The 18,082-nt window shown below is 38.0% G+C and overlaps 1 protein-coding gene across 3 annotated transcripts in view; it reads left to right on the top strand.

Annotated features, from left to right (window-relative positions):
• LOC150093698 (kielin/chordin-like protein) overlaps positions 1–18,082 on the top strand; it is a 1,333,292-nt gene that overhangs the window by 902,545 nt on the left and 412,665 nt on the right. For all 3 annotated transcript variants that reach the window (XM_090412628.1, XM_090412627.1, XM_090412629.1), the window contains one exon: positions 7,164–7,340. In XM_090412628.1, the coding sequence (XP_090268754.1) occupies positions 7,164–7,340 (177 nt within the window). The remainder of the gene's footprint in view (positions 1–7,163; positions 7,341–18,082) is intronic.

Here is an 18,082-nt window from a genome sequence, read left to right as displayed (position 1 = left end):
AATGGAAAACAATAACCATTTGCCATTCCTTGCCACTCTGGTCACCTAACTGTTCAGTGGAGTTTTATCCTTTTCAGTCTAAAGAAAACCTACACCACCACTTCAATAATATGATGTTATGAAAATCTTAGCAAATCAAGTGACAACCATTTGCTCTGACCATACTAGTCCTTCCATAAAACTCAATTGCATGCAAGAAAAGTTTTAGCCAATGGTTTCCTCTTCACAAATTCAGCAGAACTCTCTTACTACCACACCCACCATCAAAAAAAAAAAAAAAAAAAAAAAAATTCATTTTCATTTCCTACTACATTTGAGCACTTCAGAGGAATATCTCATGTGTTCTGAAAATGTATTACATACAGACCTCCCTCAGAGCACATCAAAAATTAGCCACTCTTATCTGTTTATTAAAGATACTCTCCATCGTCTTTACCATCTTGAAATCCAGTGCAGCCCTTGCTCTTTCAAAGTTTAAAATTTGGGACAAACAAGAAGAATGGCTAATAGCATCTGAAGGAACAAAGAAACTGCATCCATGACCTGCACTATAGCTATTCTGGAGTAGAAGACCTTGACATGGATGTGAATTACTGGATCTAATGGAACTAAACCTACTTTTTTATATAGGACCAGATATAAATTTGAAAGACTGTTTCTAGAATCTGCTAAAACATTACAATATTTGCTAAATCTGAACAAATTCAGCTGTCTCATTTTACCAAAAACTTGGGAGACTATTATATTGAGACCTTCAGCAAGATTCCATCACCTCACCCACTGAGGGCACTGGTTATGACTGTTAGGATCTCACCATTCATATACAGCCTCTTTTGCCCCTTTGTGCTAGTGTGCTTAGTTGTATTTTTTTGTACTCATGAAGATACCTTGGTGACAAGGCAAAATATTCGCTTAAAAAATATTAGCTAAATAAATTTAGTCAATAAATATTACCTCTAGAGTCATGTTTTTTTCATGAAACATCAATATCTAAGAATCTGTATAAGAGAAGATATAAAAATCCTCAAAAACAAAGCTGTAACATATCCAGTGACAACATCAAAAAAAGAGGAATAACAAATGATTACTTAAGACAGTCTCTTATAAAAATATCTGCAATATAAAACTATTAATATCATCATTTTTTTTATATTGATCCCATACATGAGAGGTTGCGAGACCTATAAATCCATTTATAAGGACTAAGATAGAAGTTTATTATTTTTTTTTAAGGGCTGCAAGTTGTAATTGTTTGGGAATATTAATTAATAAGATTTTTTCAGAGGATAGAGATGGATGGAATAAAAGATAAATAAATTACACAGTAAAGGAACGCTGGATGCTGCTCTTATATTTAATTGTGCAACAGAAAGTGGAGGAATGATGGTTATCAATTCACTAGAGCAATGACCATGGAATTACCTGTAGAACAAACACAGTGCTGACACACTGTGTCTGTGAGATAGTGGTTGAAGTGAATCTGTAAGGGGGGGGGGAATCTTCTTCAAGCATAAATTGCTCACCTCTGGACAGCATCAATGATTTTAAGGGACATTTTAGGTGTACAACCCCCCCCCCCCCAAACGTGGAAAGTATTCTATGCATGGACAGATTTAGGATTTGTATATAGTTAAGAATTGGTTGAATCTGCTAAAACATTAGCAGATTCAACAAGTTACTGTTCAAGTTATTTAGTAGTTTTCTGATATCTTTTTTTTGTCAAGAAACTATGTGAGGCATTTGGTGCTTGGATTCCAATGTGGTAGGATTTCCCTTGCTCTTCTGTGCAGGAGTTCGAAGAAAAGAGTGATGCCAGGAGATTGGCTTTATTTTTGGGTGAAGTAGCAGTGGCCATGAGGATGAGAGAGAGAGGTAGAAGTGCATGTGAACAAAACTTGCATCCAACAGCCTTAGCAAGTGACCAGAAGGCATGAACAGGAGGCAAGTTTTCTGCTGGTGGCTTTTATGAAATCGGATTTGGATCTGCTGATGATGATTTGCATATCTTGTGTGCTTTAGTATAGGCAGCATAAAGCAGGAGTTCTTGATGTGAGCCACATACAATAATCTGAATTTTTTTTTCTTTGGCTGCTTTGATACACTTTCAGTTGAACTAAGTCTTGGAAAGAGATGAGGATTATAGATTGAATGAGAGATGAAAGCCTTCATGCTAGTAAGAATAATTTCTGTGATTTGTTTGCAGCAGGTATTAGGGTCAGATAAGTGAAAGATATAGTCAAATGAAAGAAAGGAGGAGTAGAAATTATGGAGGTCATCAAATTTGGCTCCTTTGTAGTGCCAGAGGATGCAAGGTTGAGAGTGGTTGCAGGAGGGGTGTTCTACAAGGTTGCCCAGCGCAGCACAATGGTGGCAGGATTGGCAACGATGAATCATTAACGAGAGATATGGCAGCTGCCATAATTGATGGAAGAAAATGTACAACATGCAATCAGTTATTATTATTATATGGGCACCTCCATGGAGTCTGAAGATTCATTGTGGGAAACCCAATCTATCTACACAATCTATCACACCTCTCCTTGAACCCATTAACAGAAAAAGCACTCACAACTGACTCTGGCAACCTATTCCACTCATTCACCACTCCTTGTTCTGGTCCCTTTAGCAAAGTGCTGAAACATTTCCTCTGCATCTATCCTATAAAATCCTTTAAGCAACTTAAATGTTTCTGTCATATCCCCTCTTTTTCTCCTATCAACCAACTTCTGTAATCCGCACTCCTTCAATCTATTCTCATAGAGAACATTCCAAAGGCCACTCACCATCTTGGTCACTCACCTCTGAATCCTCTCCACTGCTTCCTCATCCCCAAGAAACCCAGGGGACCAGACTTGAGCACAGTAATTCAAATGTATGCATATCTTGGCCTTATAAAGAGGATTAACAACTTCCTTATCTCTACTTGTTAATGTGTTCTTCACTACCAAGTAATCTTATGGGCTACCTTAGCAACCTTAGCAACATGTCCTCTAAACTTTATGTCTACCACCAGCTTCATCTCTAGCTTCATCTATTTCCTGGAGTGCAGTGCCATCAATGTGATGCACAGCTTGTAATCTATTTATCCCAAAATGCATAACTTTACATTTCTCGACATTAAACTGACACCCATAAACTTTTGACCATACTGACCATATCGGCTGATAGTCAAAGGTATAGACAGCCCTAATTATCACCTAAGAAATTAGCGGCAACACTCAAGGAGTTGGTAGGTCATTCCCCCTCCTATATCAGAAACACACACTTCATAAACAAAAGGACAGAGACATCAAAAAGATGATTTATTAGTCAGTTTTGACGTCTCTGTCCTCTTTATGAATGTCCCAATCAATGGCACAATCCTTCTTTTACAGAACAAATTCCCTCCAGATATCACGGCACTCTTTACACATGTATTACATTCTGGTTATTTTGTATGGCAAAACACTTTCTACCTACAAAAAGAAGGCACAGCCATGGGTTCATCATTATCCCCCCCCCCAATTGCTAACTTTTATATGGAACATTTTGAGCAACATGCTCTAGATTCATCTCCTTTAAAATCCAAAGTCTAGCTTAGATACGTTGACAATGTTTTCGCGGTCTGGCCCCATGCTTGCCAGACACTAGACACTTTCCTTGGCCACCTAAACAAGCAACACAGATGCATGCAGTTCACAATTGAGATCATAAAACACAACACACACTTCCGTTTCTAGATACACGTCTTCCTTCTGGCAGTCTTTTCTTCACTGTTTACCAGAAATCGACACATATATAGACATAAACTCCTGCAACCACCCAACACAAAAACTAGGTGTCATTAATTCTCTAAAAAACAGTCTTTGAAGATCTGCTCCAATGAACAAGAGCTGAAAAACGAATTTAAAGTTATCAGCAATACTTTTCTAAAAAATGTTTACAGCCAACACACTTAACAAAATTCTCTACAAGACCTCAATAAAAAAACAAAGATAAACCAGATACAATAAAACTATAACTATTCCTTACATTAAAGGGACATCACATAAAATAAACAGAATACTACAGAAATACAATCTCAAAGCCACCTTTAAACCTCCTGCAAAATTAAAAAACTTACTCAACTCATCCAAAGACCCACTCACTCTGCTGGCCCACCCTGGAGTATACCGTATTTATTGCACCTGTAACATACCACATATAGGGGAAACAGGACACACAATTCCTATCAGACAAAAGGAACATAAACGACACATTAAATATAATAATGGTGAAGCTGGCCTTTCTGATCATGCCCTGAACACTTTACATAGAATTGACCGGAAAAGCACCAGTTGTTTACATCACACCAAAACATGGTATGAACGCAAATTTAAGGAAGCCTGTGGGATTCTTATCAGCCACCACAATCTGAACAATAATGATGGTCTAAAAATCCCAAGCATATGGAAGGCACATATTCTACTCATGGAACCTTTCTCCCTAAGAGTTAACTATAAACAGGACTGTAGATAATCCAGAATTCTAAATCTAATATAACAATTGTAACATTAAAAATAGGACATCATTGTTACTGTAAGAAAATTATCTATAAGAAATTAATTAATTTGTAATTTTATCTTTTTTTTTTTTTCACTAGAGGTCATGCCAGTAGAATAACCAGTGATCAAATCATTGTTTCTTTAGCTTACTGTATGAAATGTAACTCAGCATGTCCTTGTATATTTGTATATACTCCAGATGATGACCTGAATATGATGGTCGAAATGTTGGAAAATTATAATGGTTATTTATAACACAGGTGTAAAGTCCATAATTTCTAAAAATCAGTAACTCAGCTGTTTTATCTGCTTCTGTTTTCTCATGACCATCATCACTCATTAAGTTTAATCTTCCATAGTGATTCTTCCTCTTGCTTGCCACATAACGAAAGAACTCTTTGGATTTCCTTTGGCCTGTTCAACTAAATTCTTCTCATAATCAGATTTTGCCTCCTCCTTGCCTGAGCCTTGTACAATTCATGAGTTTGCTGGTCATCTTTTTGTTTATACACCCTTCACAGCATTTTCTTCTTCTGCAGCTCATGCTTAATGATATTACTCATCCATCTAACTCCTATGCGATTAACCCTTCTTACACTAGGTATACACAATTTAATACTGCTTCCTCTAAAAGACCTTTAACTATATCCCAAGCACTACTACATCATTACCCAGCGGTGTTTTATGCCATGGTACAGATTTAAGCTTTCCCCTAAGCATGTGATAATCACCTGCCTTGTAGTTCCACAAATACCCCTTCTTGATAGAATATTCTTTATGTTTTATAATTTCCAAAGTCAAGACCACATGGTCACTTTCAGCAATTGGAAGCAATGTTGTCACCTTGGTTATGGATAGCTCTTCTGATCCTAAGATAAATACTTTTCAATACTCTCCCACTGTAGTCCCCTCCATCACATATATTAAATCTTTCCAGTAATTATCCCTCAACAGATGTATAAATTCTATTTTCTTTCTACCATGTGATCTTTCTTCCTTCCAGTCTATATCTCCATAGTTAAAGTCCCCCATAATAATCACCCAACCTGTACTCATTGTACTAATTTGGCAATGCATGTTTTCCAGATCATCTGTGGAACTCACTGGCCTATGGCAACAAACAATTGCATATTTTATCTTGCTTTCCTTAATCTCACACCAGACTGCTTCAAATGAATACCCAGCCTCCAGCCTAATTCATATTTCTTTTGGCTTCAAATCATCTGCCATGATTAACAGTACTCCTTCCCACATCCTATTCTTCTCTGAAAACACAACCCCTTCACATTCAATCCCTGTAACTACATCATCTGCTGTTTTCCAAGTCTCACTAATGCCTATAACTTTTGGCAAAGTTGCACTAACGAACTGTTTACTAAAGAAGTACTTTAAACTCCAAAACTTCCAAATACAAACATACCACACTCAGTCACAATCAGCTCAGACTAATTACACTAATAAATTACTAATAATTAATATCAAACTTTTTTTTTTCTTAGACTTCACATTACCAGACACTAAACCCTTCACCACTAAGCTAAACAAACATTAAACTCTTTTAAGAATCATTCTGCTACTGAATGATTTCAGTTTTATAAATAACTGTATTCCTGATGAAGTGTGCCATGGAATGTAAGCAACTATCAGAATAATAATAATAAAAAAAAATCATTATATATGGTCCTACCATATAAATACACCAGTGGACTCATTATGCATATTCTTCATTATTGTATACTTGAATGAATGAATGGCTATGCTGGAAAGATTTAATATGTGTCAAGTTTTCTTTACACATATTGTTTATAATATCCAGAACAATATCACACACATTTGTGATATTGTTCTGGATATTATGAAATAAAAAAGGGATTGATGGCTCTGGAGATCTGGTTACTAAGAAGAATGATGTAGCCAGCTGGATAGAAAAGTTTACAAGTAACCAAGTACTGGTAAATGCAAACTAAAAAAGAAGATTACTGAATGAGATGAGGACGTGGAAGATAAAGTCTAAGGGCATATGCTAAGAGAAGGAAGGCTGACCAATATCATCATTGCAGGAAAACTACAGGGAAAAAGAGGAGAGGAAGAGTCTGATCACAATATCACTATATGAAGACATTGAACACTGGACTGTCAAAAGTAAAGATAGGATACTTTTGCCTAAAGTATTTTGAGTGTGGCAAAAGATAGGATACAAGATAGGAATAAGTGGAGGGCCATGGCCACTGGTCTCCAAATCAGAGATAGTACTTGAATGAATGAATAGCCATACTGGAAAGATTTAATATATGTAAAGTTTTCTTCAATATATGTTTCAGTCAAGTGTCAAAAAACAAATTCATTCTTCCTTTTAATACCTTGAGTGTGATATTGAAAATGTACTTTTCTGTGATATTGTTCTGGATATTATTTATGGGATCATGTAATTAAAATAAATGTAAGTTTAATAAATGTATTTATAACTCAATAAATTTAGTTATGCATAAGAAGTTTTTAATCTTCTCTTTGATATTAATGTTAACACATATTTTGTATGTGCTACACATTAATCTTAAAATATGTGCAGTTGATTTTGAATTTCAGACTAATTCAAATTATTTAATTTTAGCATCTTTTTTTCTTGTCATATTATTTTAGGATGTTCCTATGGTGGCCGTAATTTTCCTAATTTAAGTTCCTTTAAAGATCCATATGACCAATGTAGAGAATGTGAATGCAGTAATGGCCATGTGAGATGTCAGCATGAACAGTGTCCACAGATTGAGTGCAGAAATCCAGTGGTTTTAAAGAAGAGCTGTTGTCCCATATGCCGAGGTATTTTAGAAACTGAAAAATTACATTCATTTTTATTTCAGAATTCATGGAACACTTGCTCGAAAACATGGAATGATCCTGAAACAAAACAGTTGACACTTGATTGAAAGCTCCACATGAACTACTCTCATGGCTTTTATAGTAAAGCATGTGACAGTGAACTAATCATGTATTTTATCAGAAGAATTACAATTAGAATAAACAAGAATCATTCAGATACAGAAATTTAAAGTAACTTGTTTTAGAACTACCTGTACAATAAATGCCATCCTTTCAACCAGAAAACTCTTAATTTATTATTAATGCATTATATTATTATACTAAGTAATATCTGAATAATAAATACAGGGTAATCAAAATTCAAGCATCCCTGTTTAAGGCCTTGTGGAGTGCTACGCAGTGATCCAAATGCTGCGAAACTTCGCTGGAATACACTGAGGAAAAAAAAAGTAGTTCCAAAATGCACCACTAGGGGTGCTGTATGATGTACTGAATGTAGATTTATAATTTTTCTGTGTGTGTGTGTGTGTGTGTGTGTGTGTGTGTGTGTGTGTGTGTGTGTAAAAAGGAGAAAAGTGACACTAGCATAAATAAACATTTTTATTCTCTTGCACTGTGCAAAGTGCATCTCTTGCACCGTGCATTGAATACACTGCGCAAAGGATATCCTTTGCACAGTGTATTCAACGGCTTAATGCATTTGTTCAGGACTGATGTTGCACCCATGCTGTGTTATGCTGTCTTTCAGTGCTGGCAAGTTATCAGGATGATCCCAATAAACCCTTTATTTGAGAAATCTCCAGAGCCAGAAGCCACGGGGGGGGAGGTCAGATCAGGTGAACAAGGTAGCTATGCTGTGGAAAATTAATGGCTGATCACTCTGGCTATAATTATTAATTGACTTAAGGAATTCACAACATACAATAGAATATAAATTAAATTAAACTTTATATATATATTTCCAATATTTTGGCAATGTCACGTTGCCATTTTCAAAGGAACTTACAATAATGACACATGCACACAGGCACCACATACAGTAAATGAGGACAAAGCAGGAAGCTATTGTTTCTCCTAAAAATCCTGATGGTGCCCCCCCCTAGCGAGCTATGTGGGTATTCTTGGCCATTGGGCTGAAGGTCTCCTGATGTATGTCTCCCAAATTTGGGGCAGTCTCATGCACCCAAATTTGTTGGGGTTTGGCATGTACAGGGTCGACATATTAAGAAATTTGAGAAATTAAAAAAAGAGCTCAACCTCCGAACCAAAACTTCCAACCAACACTGTAGTCAACCTTTCTTCAGTTACGTTGAAGCCTGCAGCACTCATCGCGCTTTCACGTGGCCAAAACTTTGCCATTGCTCCCAGGAAAATATCGGCCAAGGATATAATGATCCAGATTGAATGCAGGATCTGCCATCTTCCATACAACATCGCCAACAGTATTAGACTGGATGTAGCTTGTGTTCTCACCAAAGCAAGACCACCAAAAACCAACATATCCAATAATGAATATAAAGCTCTGCAAGAATTGAAGAAAAACAAAGAAATAATAATCACTAGAGCAGATAAGGGAAACGCCACTGTAGTACTCAACCAAATGGACTACAGAGGTAAGCTTAATGTTCTATTATTAGATCGGGCTACTTACCTCCCTATTGAATACAATCTCACCAACTCACAAATTAGAAAACTCCATAGGCTCCTTAAGAAGGTCACTTCTTGGCTTGTGGAAGTTACTGAATTAAAACCGTTTAACCCTATACCCCCCCTCCCCAAGGTCGGCTGGTAGCATGAGTGAAGTGTGCAATATACACAGGCACTGCAGAAGAATAGGTGCCTAAAAGATGTCAAAAAATATGAGATAAGAGTTTAAACGAACAACGAATGGTACAGAATGGTACATATAATAATGAATGTACGTTCTATTCTGTTTGGACCCCTTCAGATCTTCCTGGAAACGAACAAATAAATTCTGAAATTGTATCCTGGATCTGATTATATCACTGTAATTTTTGATTAAAATTTATGAAAATATACCTAAAATAGTTCTTTATTTTTTTGATGTATCATAAATCAACTTATGATTAATTGTTGAGTTCTGTGTAAAAAAAATTTGTATAAGCAAGACTAATCCGTAGATAACATTATACTGTAAAGCGGTTTTAATTTGTTTTTCATTTCCTGTTCATTTTATTCATGCTTTATTCAAAAAAATTTTTTTGGAAAGGCGCCGAACATTAATCGCACACACAAGAAAAATACTAGGCACCGGCGCTGCCACCCCCCTCCCACATATATATGGACTCCCAAAAATACATTAAGAAAATGTGCCATTATGTCCCATAGTGGATGGCATTGATTCCCCCACGTACAAATTAGCCAGACATTTGGCCCAAGCGCTCACACACTATACTGACAACACACCATACTGACAACACACCATCACACATAAAAAAAACTCAGCCCACTTCCAAGCTAGCATAGAAAACCTTACACTCCAACATACTGACATAATGGTCAGTTTTGATATCTCCTCCTTATTCACAAATGTCCCACTCAAAGAAACATTAGAGCTAATCCAAGCTAAATTTCCTCCTGATATCTCAGCCCTATTTCAGTTCACAATGAACTCAGGCTATTTCGTTTGGCAGGGAAAATTCTACAAACAAATAGAGGGGACAGCCATGGGTTCACCACTCTCCCCACCCTTGGCCAATTTCTTTATGGAGACTTTTGAAGAGAAAGCCTTACTCTGCCTCTGCCTCACAAAAACCTACCATATGGCTTTGCTACATTAATGATGTGTTTGCTATCTGGCCACATGGCTCTGACACACTCCTCTCCTTCTTAACACACTTAAACAACCAACACCCCAGAATCAAGTTCACCCTGGAGAAAGAGAAAAACAGCAGCCTCCCTTTCCTAGACACAAGTCACCCACCAGCCTGATGGGAAGAACCTTGGTTTTCTCTATTAATAGAAAACCCACCCATACAGGCAGGTACATTCGCCAACAATCCCACCATTCCCCCTCACAACAATATGGAGTTATTAAGACACTATACAACAGTGCTAAACTAATCTGTTCAAATGACAATGCTCTAACCACTGAACTAAATAACATCCTCAACACTTTCTCAGCCAATGGCTATCCCCCCAAAAAAACAAAATATTGAAACCAGTACCCCCCCCCCCTTCACAACAAGGATTCTCTAAATCCATCACCATTCCCTACATCCGTGGCACCTCGGAAAAAATTACCAAAATCTTAAAAAAACATGACTTGACCTCTTGTTACAGACCATATAGAAAATTGGCATCCCTTATTCGCTCCACTAAAGACCAAACACTTCCGCTAGACCTACCTGGTGTATACCAGGTCCCTTGCAGCTGTAAGCTGTCCTACTTTGGCCAAACTGTCAGGACAACAAATATCAGAATTTCAGAACACAAGGACTACATCCATTTTCACCAGTATAGCCACTCTGGTCTTGCAGACCATGCTCTGGATACATGCCACAGAATACGGTGGAAGAAAGCCGCAATAATACACTGTAGCAAGTTCAAATTTGAAAGACTTTTCATGGAATCAGCCTCAGCCCTAAGAAACATGCCAAACCTCAACAAATTTGGGTACTTTTAGGAGAAACGATAGCTTCCGGCTTCATCCTCATTTACTGTATGTAGTGCCTGCATGCATGTGTCTTTATTGTAAGTTCCTTTGAAAACGGCAATGTGACATTGCCAAAATATTGGAAATATATATTAAAGTTTAATTTAATTTATATTCTGTTGTATGTTGTGAATTCCATAAGTCAATTACTAATTATGTATAACCTGCGTATAAGCCTTTCTACGAGAATTACGATCACTCTGGCATCTGTGAAATGTTCTCAAAGAACGTTTTGTATGGATAGACCAGTGTGAGGAGGGGGCCCCATCCTCCACGAGAATGACTGAATCCGTGCACAGGTGCCATTGTAGCTGTGGTACGCAATTGTTTATCATATTGCAATCATAATGGCTATAACTGAGCAGGTCACAGGACCTGACTGGCAAATGTTCTCAAAGAAGAATGGTCTACTGATCAAATGGAACTGTAAATCTGTAATTTGGGTGAATGCAAAGGAATATGTTGGATTGCACAGATGTTTGTGTAGCACATACCTGCCAATTGTGGATATTCACAGCTCCTTTCAGGTTAAAGTGAGGCTCATCTCCCCACAAAATTATCCACAGCCACACAGCAACCAACTCCTCTCAAGCAAGGAATGTTAAAGTGTCAGTCACCTTTCAAAGTCCTGTGAGCATAACTCCTGTGTCAGGCTTATCTTGAATGAGTAGAAATGCAGAATATTGCATTGCGTAGAATTTTCCATAGAAAGTTCCGTTAAATTTTCCAGACAGTTGTGTAAGGCATATCCATGTGATTGATGCACTGCAGGAACCAACATTGTTATTCATGGCCTGCTCCACAACAGCAGTATCAACTTCATTTACTTGTTGTAAATCAATTGGTTTGTGACATCTACCAGGTCTAACTCCCAATGATCCCATTTCAAAATGACTGATCATTCATCACAGAACACATGGAGATAGTGGACCTCATCAATATTTGTTCAGGCAACAAAATTTGTGGAGTGCAGCAACAGCATCATAATTTTTTAGGTAGTATAGCGGCATGAGCAAAGCATGTTGGGGCAATGTTAGTGCCATCACTGTGGACAGTAGTAACAGCTAGAAGGAAAGGAAAAATTTAGTGTTTACAATGCCTGCTTGTGGTGAATTTTGGAAAACTTTTTTTTTTTTTCTCAGATGCATTATGTATTCCCACAAAGTTTTGCAGCATTTGGATCATTGGATGGCACTCCACAAGACCTTAAACAGGGAAACTACATGGTGATCAGCATTCATATTAGAAATTATGGACTTTACAACCATGTTATAAATAACTCTTTTAATTTCCTGGCGTTTCGATCTTCATATTAAGATCATCATCTGGAGCATATACAAAAATACACAGGACAAACTGTGTTACATTACATACAGTAAGCTAGAGAAACAATGATTTGATCATAGGTTATTCTACTGGCATGACCTCTAGTGAAAAAAAAAAAAACTTATTTAGAAACTACATCAGGCTAAATTCTATTTATGATAACATGAATAAACATTCTTTCTTATAGATAGTTTTCTTTCAGTAACAATGATATCCTATTTTTAGCATTACAATTGTTATTTTTGATTTAGGATCCTGGATTAACTACAGTCCTGTTCAGATTGGGGTGGTTGATAATAATCTCACAGGCTTCCTCAACCACCCCAATCTGAACAATAATGATGGTCTAAAAATCCCAAACATATGGAAGGCACATATTCGACCCACAGAACCTTCCTCTCTAAGAGCAACTATAAACAGGACTATAGTAAATCCAGGATCCTAAATCAAAAATAACAATTGTAATGCTAAAAATATTACATCATTGTTACTGAAAGAAAACTATCTATCAGAAAGAATTTTTATTCATGTTGTCATTAGCGTCGCCATAGCACGTGGTGGTGAATTTGAGCTGTGCAGAATAAAGTGATTTTTAATCGGTGAATAGTCCATTTTTCTACGTTTTTGAGTGCTAAATTGTTTCTCTGAATACAAGCGTACTTCAGTGGTTGTTTTTTGGAAGTTAGTTGCTGTCGCGATATAATATATTTTGGTTACCGTCGGAATCGAATGCATAACGGTGGAAGACAAAACGAAGCTAAGTTTTCATTACTGTATTTAGTTATATTTCATTTTATTTAATTATATTTAGTGTACTTAAATGTCTTGTTTTACTTGTAATTATTTGTACTTTTTTTTTTTTATTTATTTAACGGAATTTATTAATTGAATAATTATTAAAGATTACGCTACTCGGCAGTAAGGAATGATGGCGGATTCAGCTGCAGTCGCAAGTGGCGTATCGCCAAGTCCTCTGCCATTTAAGAACTGTATTATAACCAATATCATAAGGGACTTTGTGGCATGCAATACTTGCGGCATGTATGTGTCTCGGGAATTGGATGTGTGGCGTGTGAAAGAGAGCGTATGTGCGCAAAATGCAGGCAGTTGCAGGAAATAAGTGCATTAGAAATATCAATATCCGTGCATTAGAAATATAAATATCATTAAAATATATATATATAATAGTTGATAGTGTGGAAGGTGTGAGTGACTGTGAAAGTTTAGGAGATGGTTTTGTTTGGGAGAGTGAAGTTAGATTAAGAGTGACTGACCTGCAGAGGGAGATAGATGAGCTGAAAGAGGAGGTAGAATGTCTTGTGAATGAGAGCAGAAGTATGAAAGATAAGATTAGGAGAATGGAAGAGATAAATGCAAGGCGAATCAGAGTAGGGGAGAGAGAGAGAATTTTGGGAGTGTTAGAAGAGTAGAGAATGGAAACAGTAGAAGAGAGGGAACGAGAGAGAGAGGTATGGTAATGCTAGCAGATGAGAGGATGGAAACAGTAGGAGAGACGGAATGAGAAAGAGATATGGAAGTGCTAGAAGAGGAGAGAATGGAAACGGTAGGAGAGATGGACTGAGAGAGAGGTATGGGAATGCCAGAAGACGAGAGGATGGAAACAGTAGGAGAGACGGAATGAAGAGAGGGATGTGGAAGTACTAGAAGTGGAGAAAATGGAAACAGTAGGAGAGAAGGAATGAGAGCGATGTATGGGAGTGCTAGAAGAGGAGAGAATGGAAACAGTAGGAGAGACAGGTATGGGAATGCTAGAAGAGAGAATAGCAGTAGAGGAGAGGGAATGAGAGAGACCTATGGGAATGAAAGAAGAGGAGAGAATGGAAACGGTAGGAGAGATGGACTGAGAGAGAGGTATGCCAGAAGATGAGAGGATGGAAACAGTAGGAGAGATGGAATGAGAGAGGGATGTGGAAGTGCTAGAAGTGGAGAAAATGGAAACAATAGGAGAGAGGGAATGAGAGCGATGTATAGGAGTGCTATAAGAGGAGAGAATGGAAACAGTAGGAGAGAGAGAATGAGAGCGATGTATGGGAGTGCTAGAAGAGGAGAGAATGGAAACAATAGGAGTGACAGTTATGGGAATGCTTGAAGAGAGAATAACAGTAGAGGAGAGGGAATGAGAGAGACCTATGGGAATGAAAGAAGAGGAGAGAATGGAAACAATAGGAGAGAGGGAACGGTAAGAGGTATAATGTATGGCGACTCAATGATCCGTGGTGTTCAAGATAGGATGCGTGAGGAGTGTTTGCCAGGAGGAACAATAGAAAGGGTGGCTATGGCAATTAAGAGAGGTGAAAGGGTGGATGAGATGATTGTGATGGTAGGAACAAATGACTTGAGTGGTAATGTAAGTCGGGCAGCGAGAGATATGAGATTTTTGTTTGAGGCTGTACAGAAGAATACAGAGAGAGGAAAAATAGTGTGCGTGTTGCCTAGGTATGATAATGACGATCTGAGCAAAAGAGCAGTAATATTGAATGATATAATAGCTAGAATGTGTGACAAGAGAGGACTGGTATATGTTGATGCTTGGAGTGTGTTTGAGGAAAGAGAGGAATTGTATGCGAGAGACCGCTTACATTTGAATGCGGAAGGATGTGGGCATCTGGAGAGATTGCTGTTCTGAACGAGTCGGTGTGTCCCAGGGAGGATGATAGCAGGGGTGGCCTCTTGTGGGAATGGATACTTGGGAGAAGGGAGATGACATCAGGTAACACTGAGCCCAGTGGAGTCTAGAGGGGATAATTAAGGATAATGCTGGGTATAGAAACAATGGCATTTATATGCTTTATACTAATGCCAGGAGTATCTGGAATAAGGGAGAGGAATTGGTGGCGCAGATAGCATCAGCCTGGCCAAACATTATTGGGATCACTGAGACATGGTTGACAGAAGAGGATATAATAACAGGAATAGAAGTTGCTGGGTACAGCATTTTTCGTCAGGATAGGAGGGGAAAGCGTGGTGGTGGTGGGGTACTGCTTATGATAAGTGATGACCTATGTCCTCTAAGAGTGGAGGCTTTGGAGGCAGTGAGACAAATGATTTTGAGAGCATATGGTGTGAGGTAGAGGTGGGCAAGACAGGATATTTAGTGGGGTGTTGCTACAGACCCAGGAGCACAGAGGATGGGGACCTGGAGAAGTTTAGAGAGTTAAGTTTGGCAAGTGCAAGAAGAATGTTATGGGAGATTTTAACTACAGTAGTATAAATTGGAGAGAGGAAGATGCATGTAGCAATAGGGGAATGGAATTTCTAGAATTCTTGAGAGAAAAATGTCTTAAGCAACATGTAAGAGAGGGAACAAGAGGTTCAAGAGTTTTGGATTTGGTTATAGCATCTGAAGAGTTGATAATAACTGAGATGACATCTCTCCCACTAGTTGGAGAGAGTGACCATATGGTTTTGACTTGGAAAATGAATAGACATGCAGGAGTATCAAAGAGACAGGAACTTATAAAGCAGGTGATTATAATAGTATTAGATGTCAACTTCGGGAAGTTTCATGGAGGGAGGAATTGGAAGGCCGGGATATCATTAGTGCGTGGGAAATTATGAAAGAATATTTGTTAGCAGCAATGGTATGTTGTATACCATGAGTGAAAAAGAAGACACAATTTGGAGTAAATTGGATGACAAACAATATTAAACAGGAATTGCGTGCAAAAAAGAAGCTATGGAAGAGATATAAGAAGACAGGTGAAGAGAAGATGCATGAAGAATATAAGACACAGGCCAGAAGAGTGATTAGTGTGGTAAGGAAAGCGAAACTGGAATATGAGAGGAGATTGGCCCTAAGATGTAAAGAAAATCCTAGGGAATTTTTTTAGCTAGGTGGGCAGTAAGAGGAGAAATGACTGTGGAAGAATGATATTATGGGATAAAAATGGCAATAGAGTGACTGATGCAGACCACATAATGGAGTTGTTCGATGAACACTTTATTGGAGTATTTCATCCTAGAGGAGTCAGTTTTAATGCTAGAGGGATAGGGCATGTTCGAGGTTTAGAGGTACAGGAGGAGAGTGTGTTTCTGATACTGAGTACTCTGGATGTCAGTAAAGCTTTGGGACTGGATGGTATTTCACCACGAGTTTTGAGAGAATGTGCCAGGGAACTGACAGTGCCTTTAACCTGGCTTTTCAATCAAAGTCTGGTTGCAGGAAAGGTGCCCAGGAAATGGAAGGAAGATAAGATAGTGCCATTTTATAATAAAGTTACAAAAACATTAGATGACGGAAAGGCATATACTTCAATTTTCTTAGACTTAGCGAAGGCATTTGACAGGCTGCCACATGATAAGCTGATATTTAAGTTGCAGCACATGGGTCTGGATGTCAGATTGGTCACCTGGATTCAGGATTTGTATCAGAGAGTTGTGTATGGTGAAGCAGTTTCAAAGAGGCAGAGGGTTACTAGTGGGGTCCCACCGGGCTCAGTACTAGGACCTATATTGTTTAACCTTTATATCAATGGCATTGCAAGGGGATATTCAGTTGTTTGCGGATGATACGAAGCTGAGAAGGATTATTAGTAATAGTGCAGATGTGGTAGCCCTGCAAGAGGATTTGAATAAGCTAGATAGATAGGCAAATGAATGGGGGTGTCAGTTTAATGCAGCAAAATGTAAGGTCTTGAGGTTTGGGAAACATCAATGGGATGCTGCATAATCTATGGGAGGAGTTATACTGGAGGAATTATGGGGAGACAAGAGATCTGGGGTTGATGATTGATAGAAACCCGAAATTTAGGAGACATATTGCAAAGGAGGTGAAAGTAACACAGAGGATTGCTGCAATTATGAGAAGGACACTGACCTGTAGAGATAAAAGGGTTATCATTCCATTGTATAAGTCTCTGATCAGACCACACTTAGACTATTGTTCTCAGATTTGGTCCCCATGATTTGAAGGGGATAAATTAACTGTGGAAAGGGTACAAAGACAGATGACAAAGATGGTTTCAGGACTGAACAAGGATAGTTATGAGGATCGGCTGAGAGAATGTGGACTGCAGAGTTTGGTGGATAGAAGAAGGAGAGGTGATATGATTGAGACTTTTAAACTGTTGAGAGGTGGTTACAGGGTTGACACTGGGGAGTTCTTTCGCTTGGTTGAACAGTGGGAAGGAGTGATGACAAGAGGCCATTACTGGAAGTTACGAAAAGAAACCGTGAGCGAGAGGGTGAGGACTGATTTCTTTGCATGGAGGGTGGTTGAACCGTGGAATGCATTGCCTGATGGAGTATTGAGAGCGAGAACAGTCAATGAGTTTAAGGAGTGGTATGATAGACTTTGTGTTTCTTAGGGGGACCTCCCCTCGATGAGTCTTGACAGACTTTATATTCTTAGGAAGGACCCCCCACAAAGAGTCTTTTGACTCCATGGAGGCCTGAATAATAATAATAATAATAAATAGAATTTAGCTTGATGTAGTTTCTAAATAATTTAAGTTTTTATAAGACTATTACACTTTTTTTTATATAATGTTCGTCAAGTAGCTTCATTTTATTATCCTACATGTTTTGCCATTATTTTTCTATCAGCATCTTCAGGGCAAATTATGTATTGAACAAGACAAACTCATTGCCTCGTTCAATACTAATTTTTTGTATGAATTAGAACCATCAGTTTTAACCTAGTCTGTTACCTTCATATAGCTTACTAGTTTGTATTCCCTGAAGATGCCGATAGAAAAATATTGGTGAAACATGTCGGATA

The sequence above is a fragment of the Typopeltis vanoorti genome, chromosome 23, assembly GCF_054136105.1.
Source record: "Typopeltis vanoorti isolate ZY-2024b chromosome 23, IOZ_Tvanoo_1.0, whole genome shotgun sequence".
Lineage (NCBI taxonomy): Eukaryota > Metazoa > Arthropoda > Arachnida > Uropygi > Thelyphonidae > Typopeltis > Typopeltis vanoorti.
The sequence above is the reverse complement of the archived record's forward strand: the minus strand, read 5'-3'. Positions and strand labels throughout refer to the sequence as shown.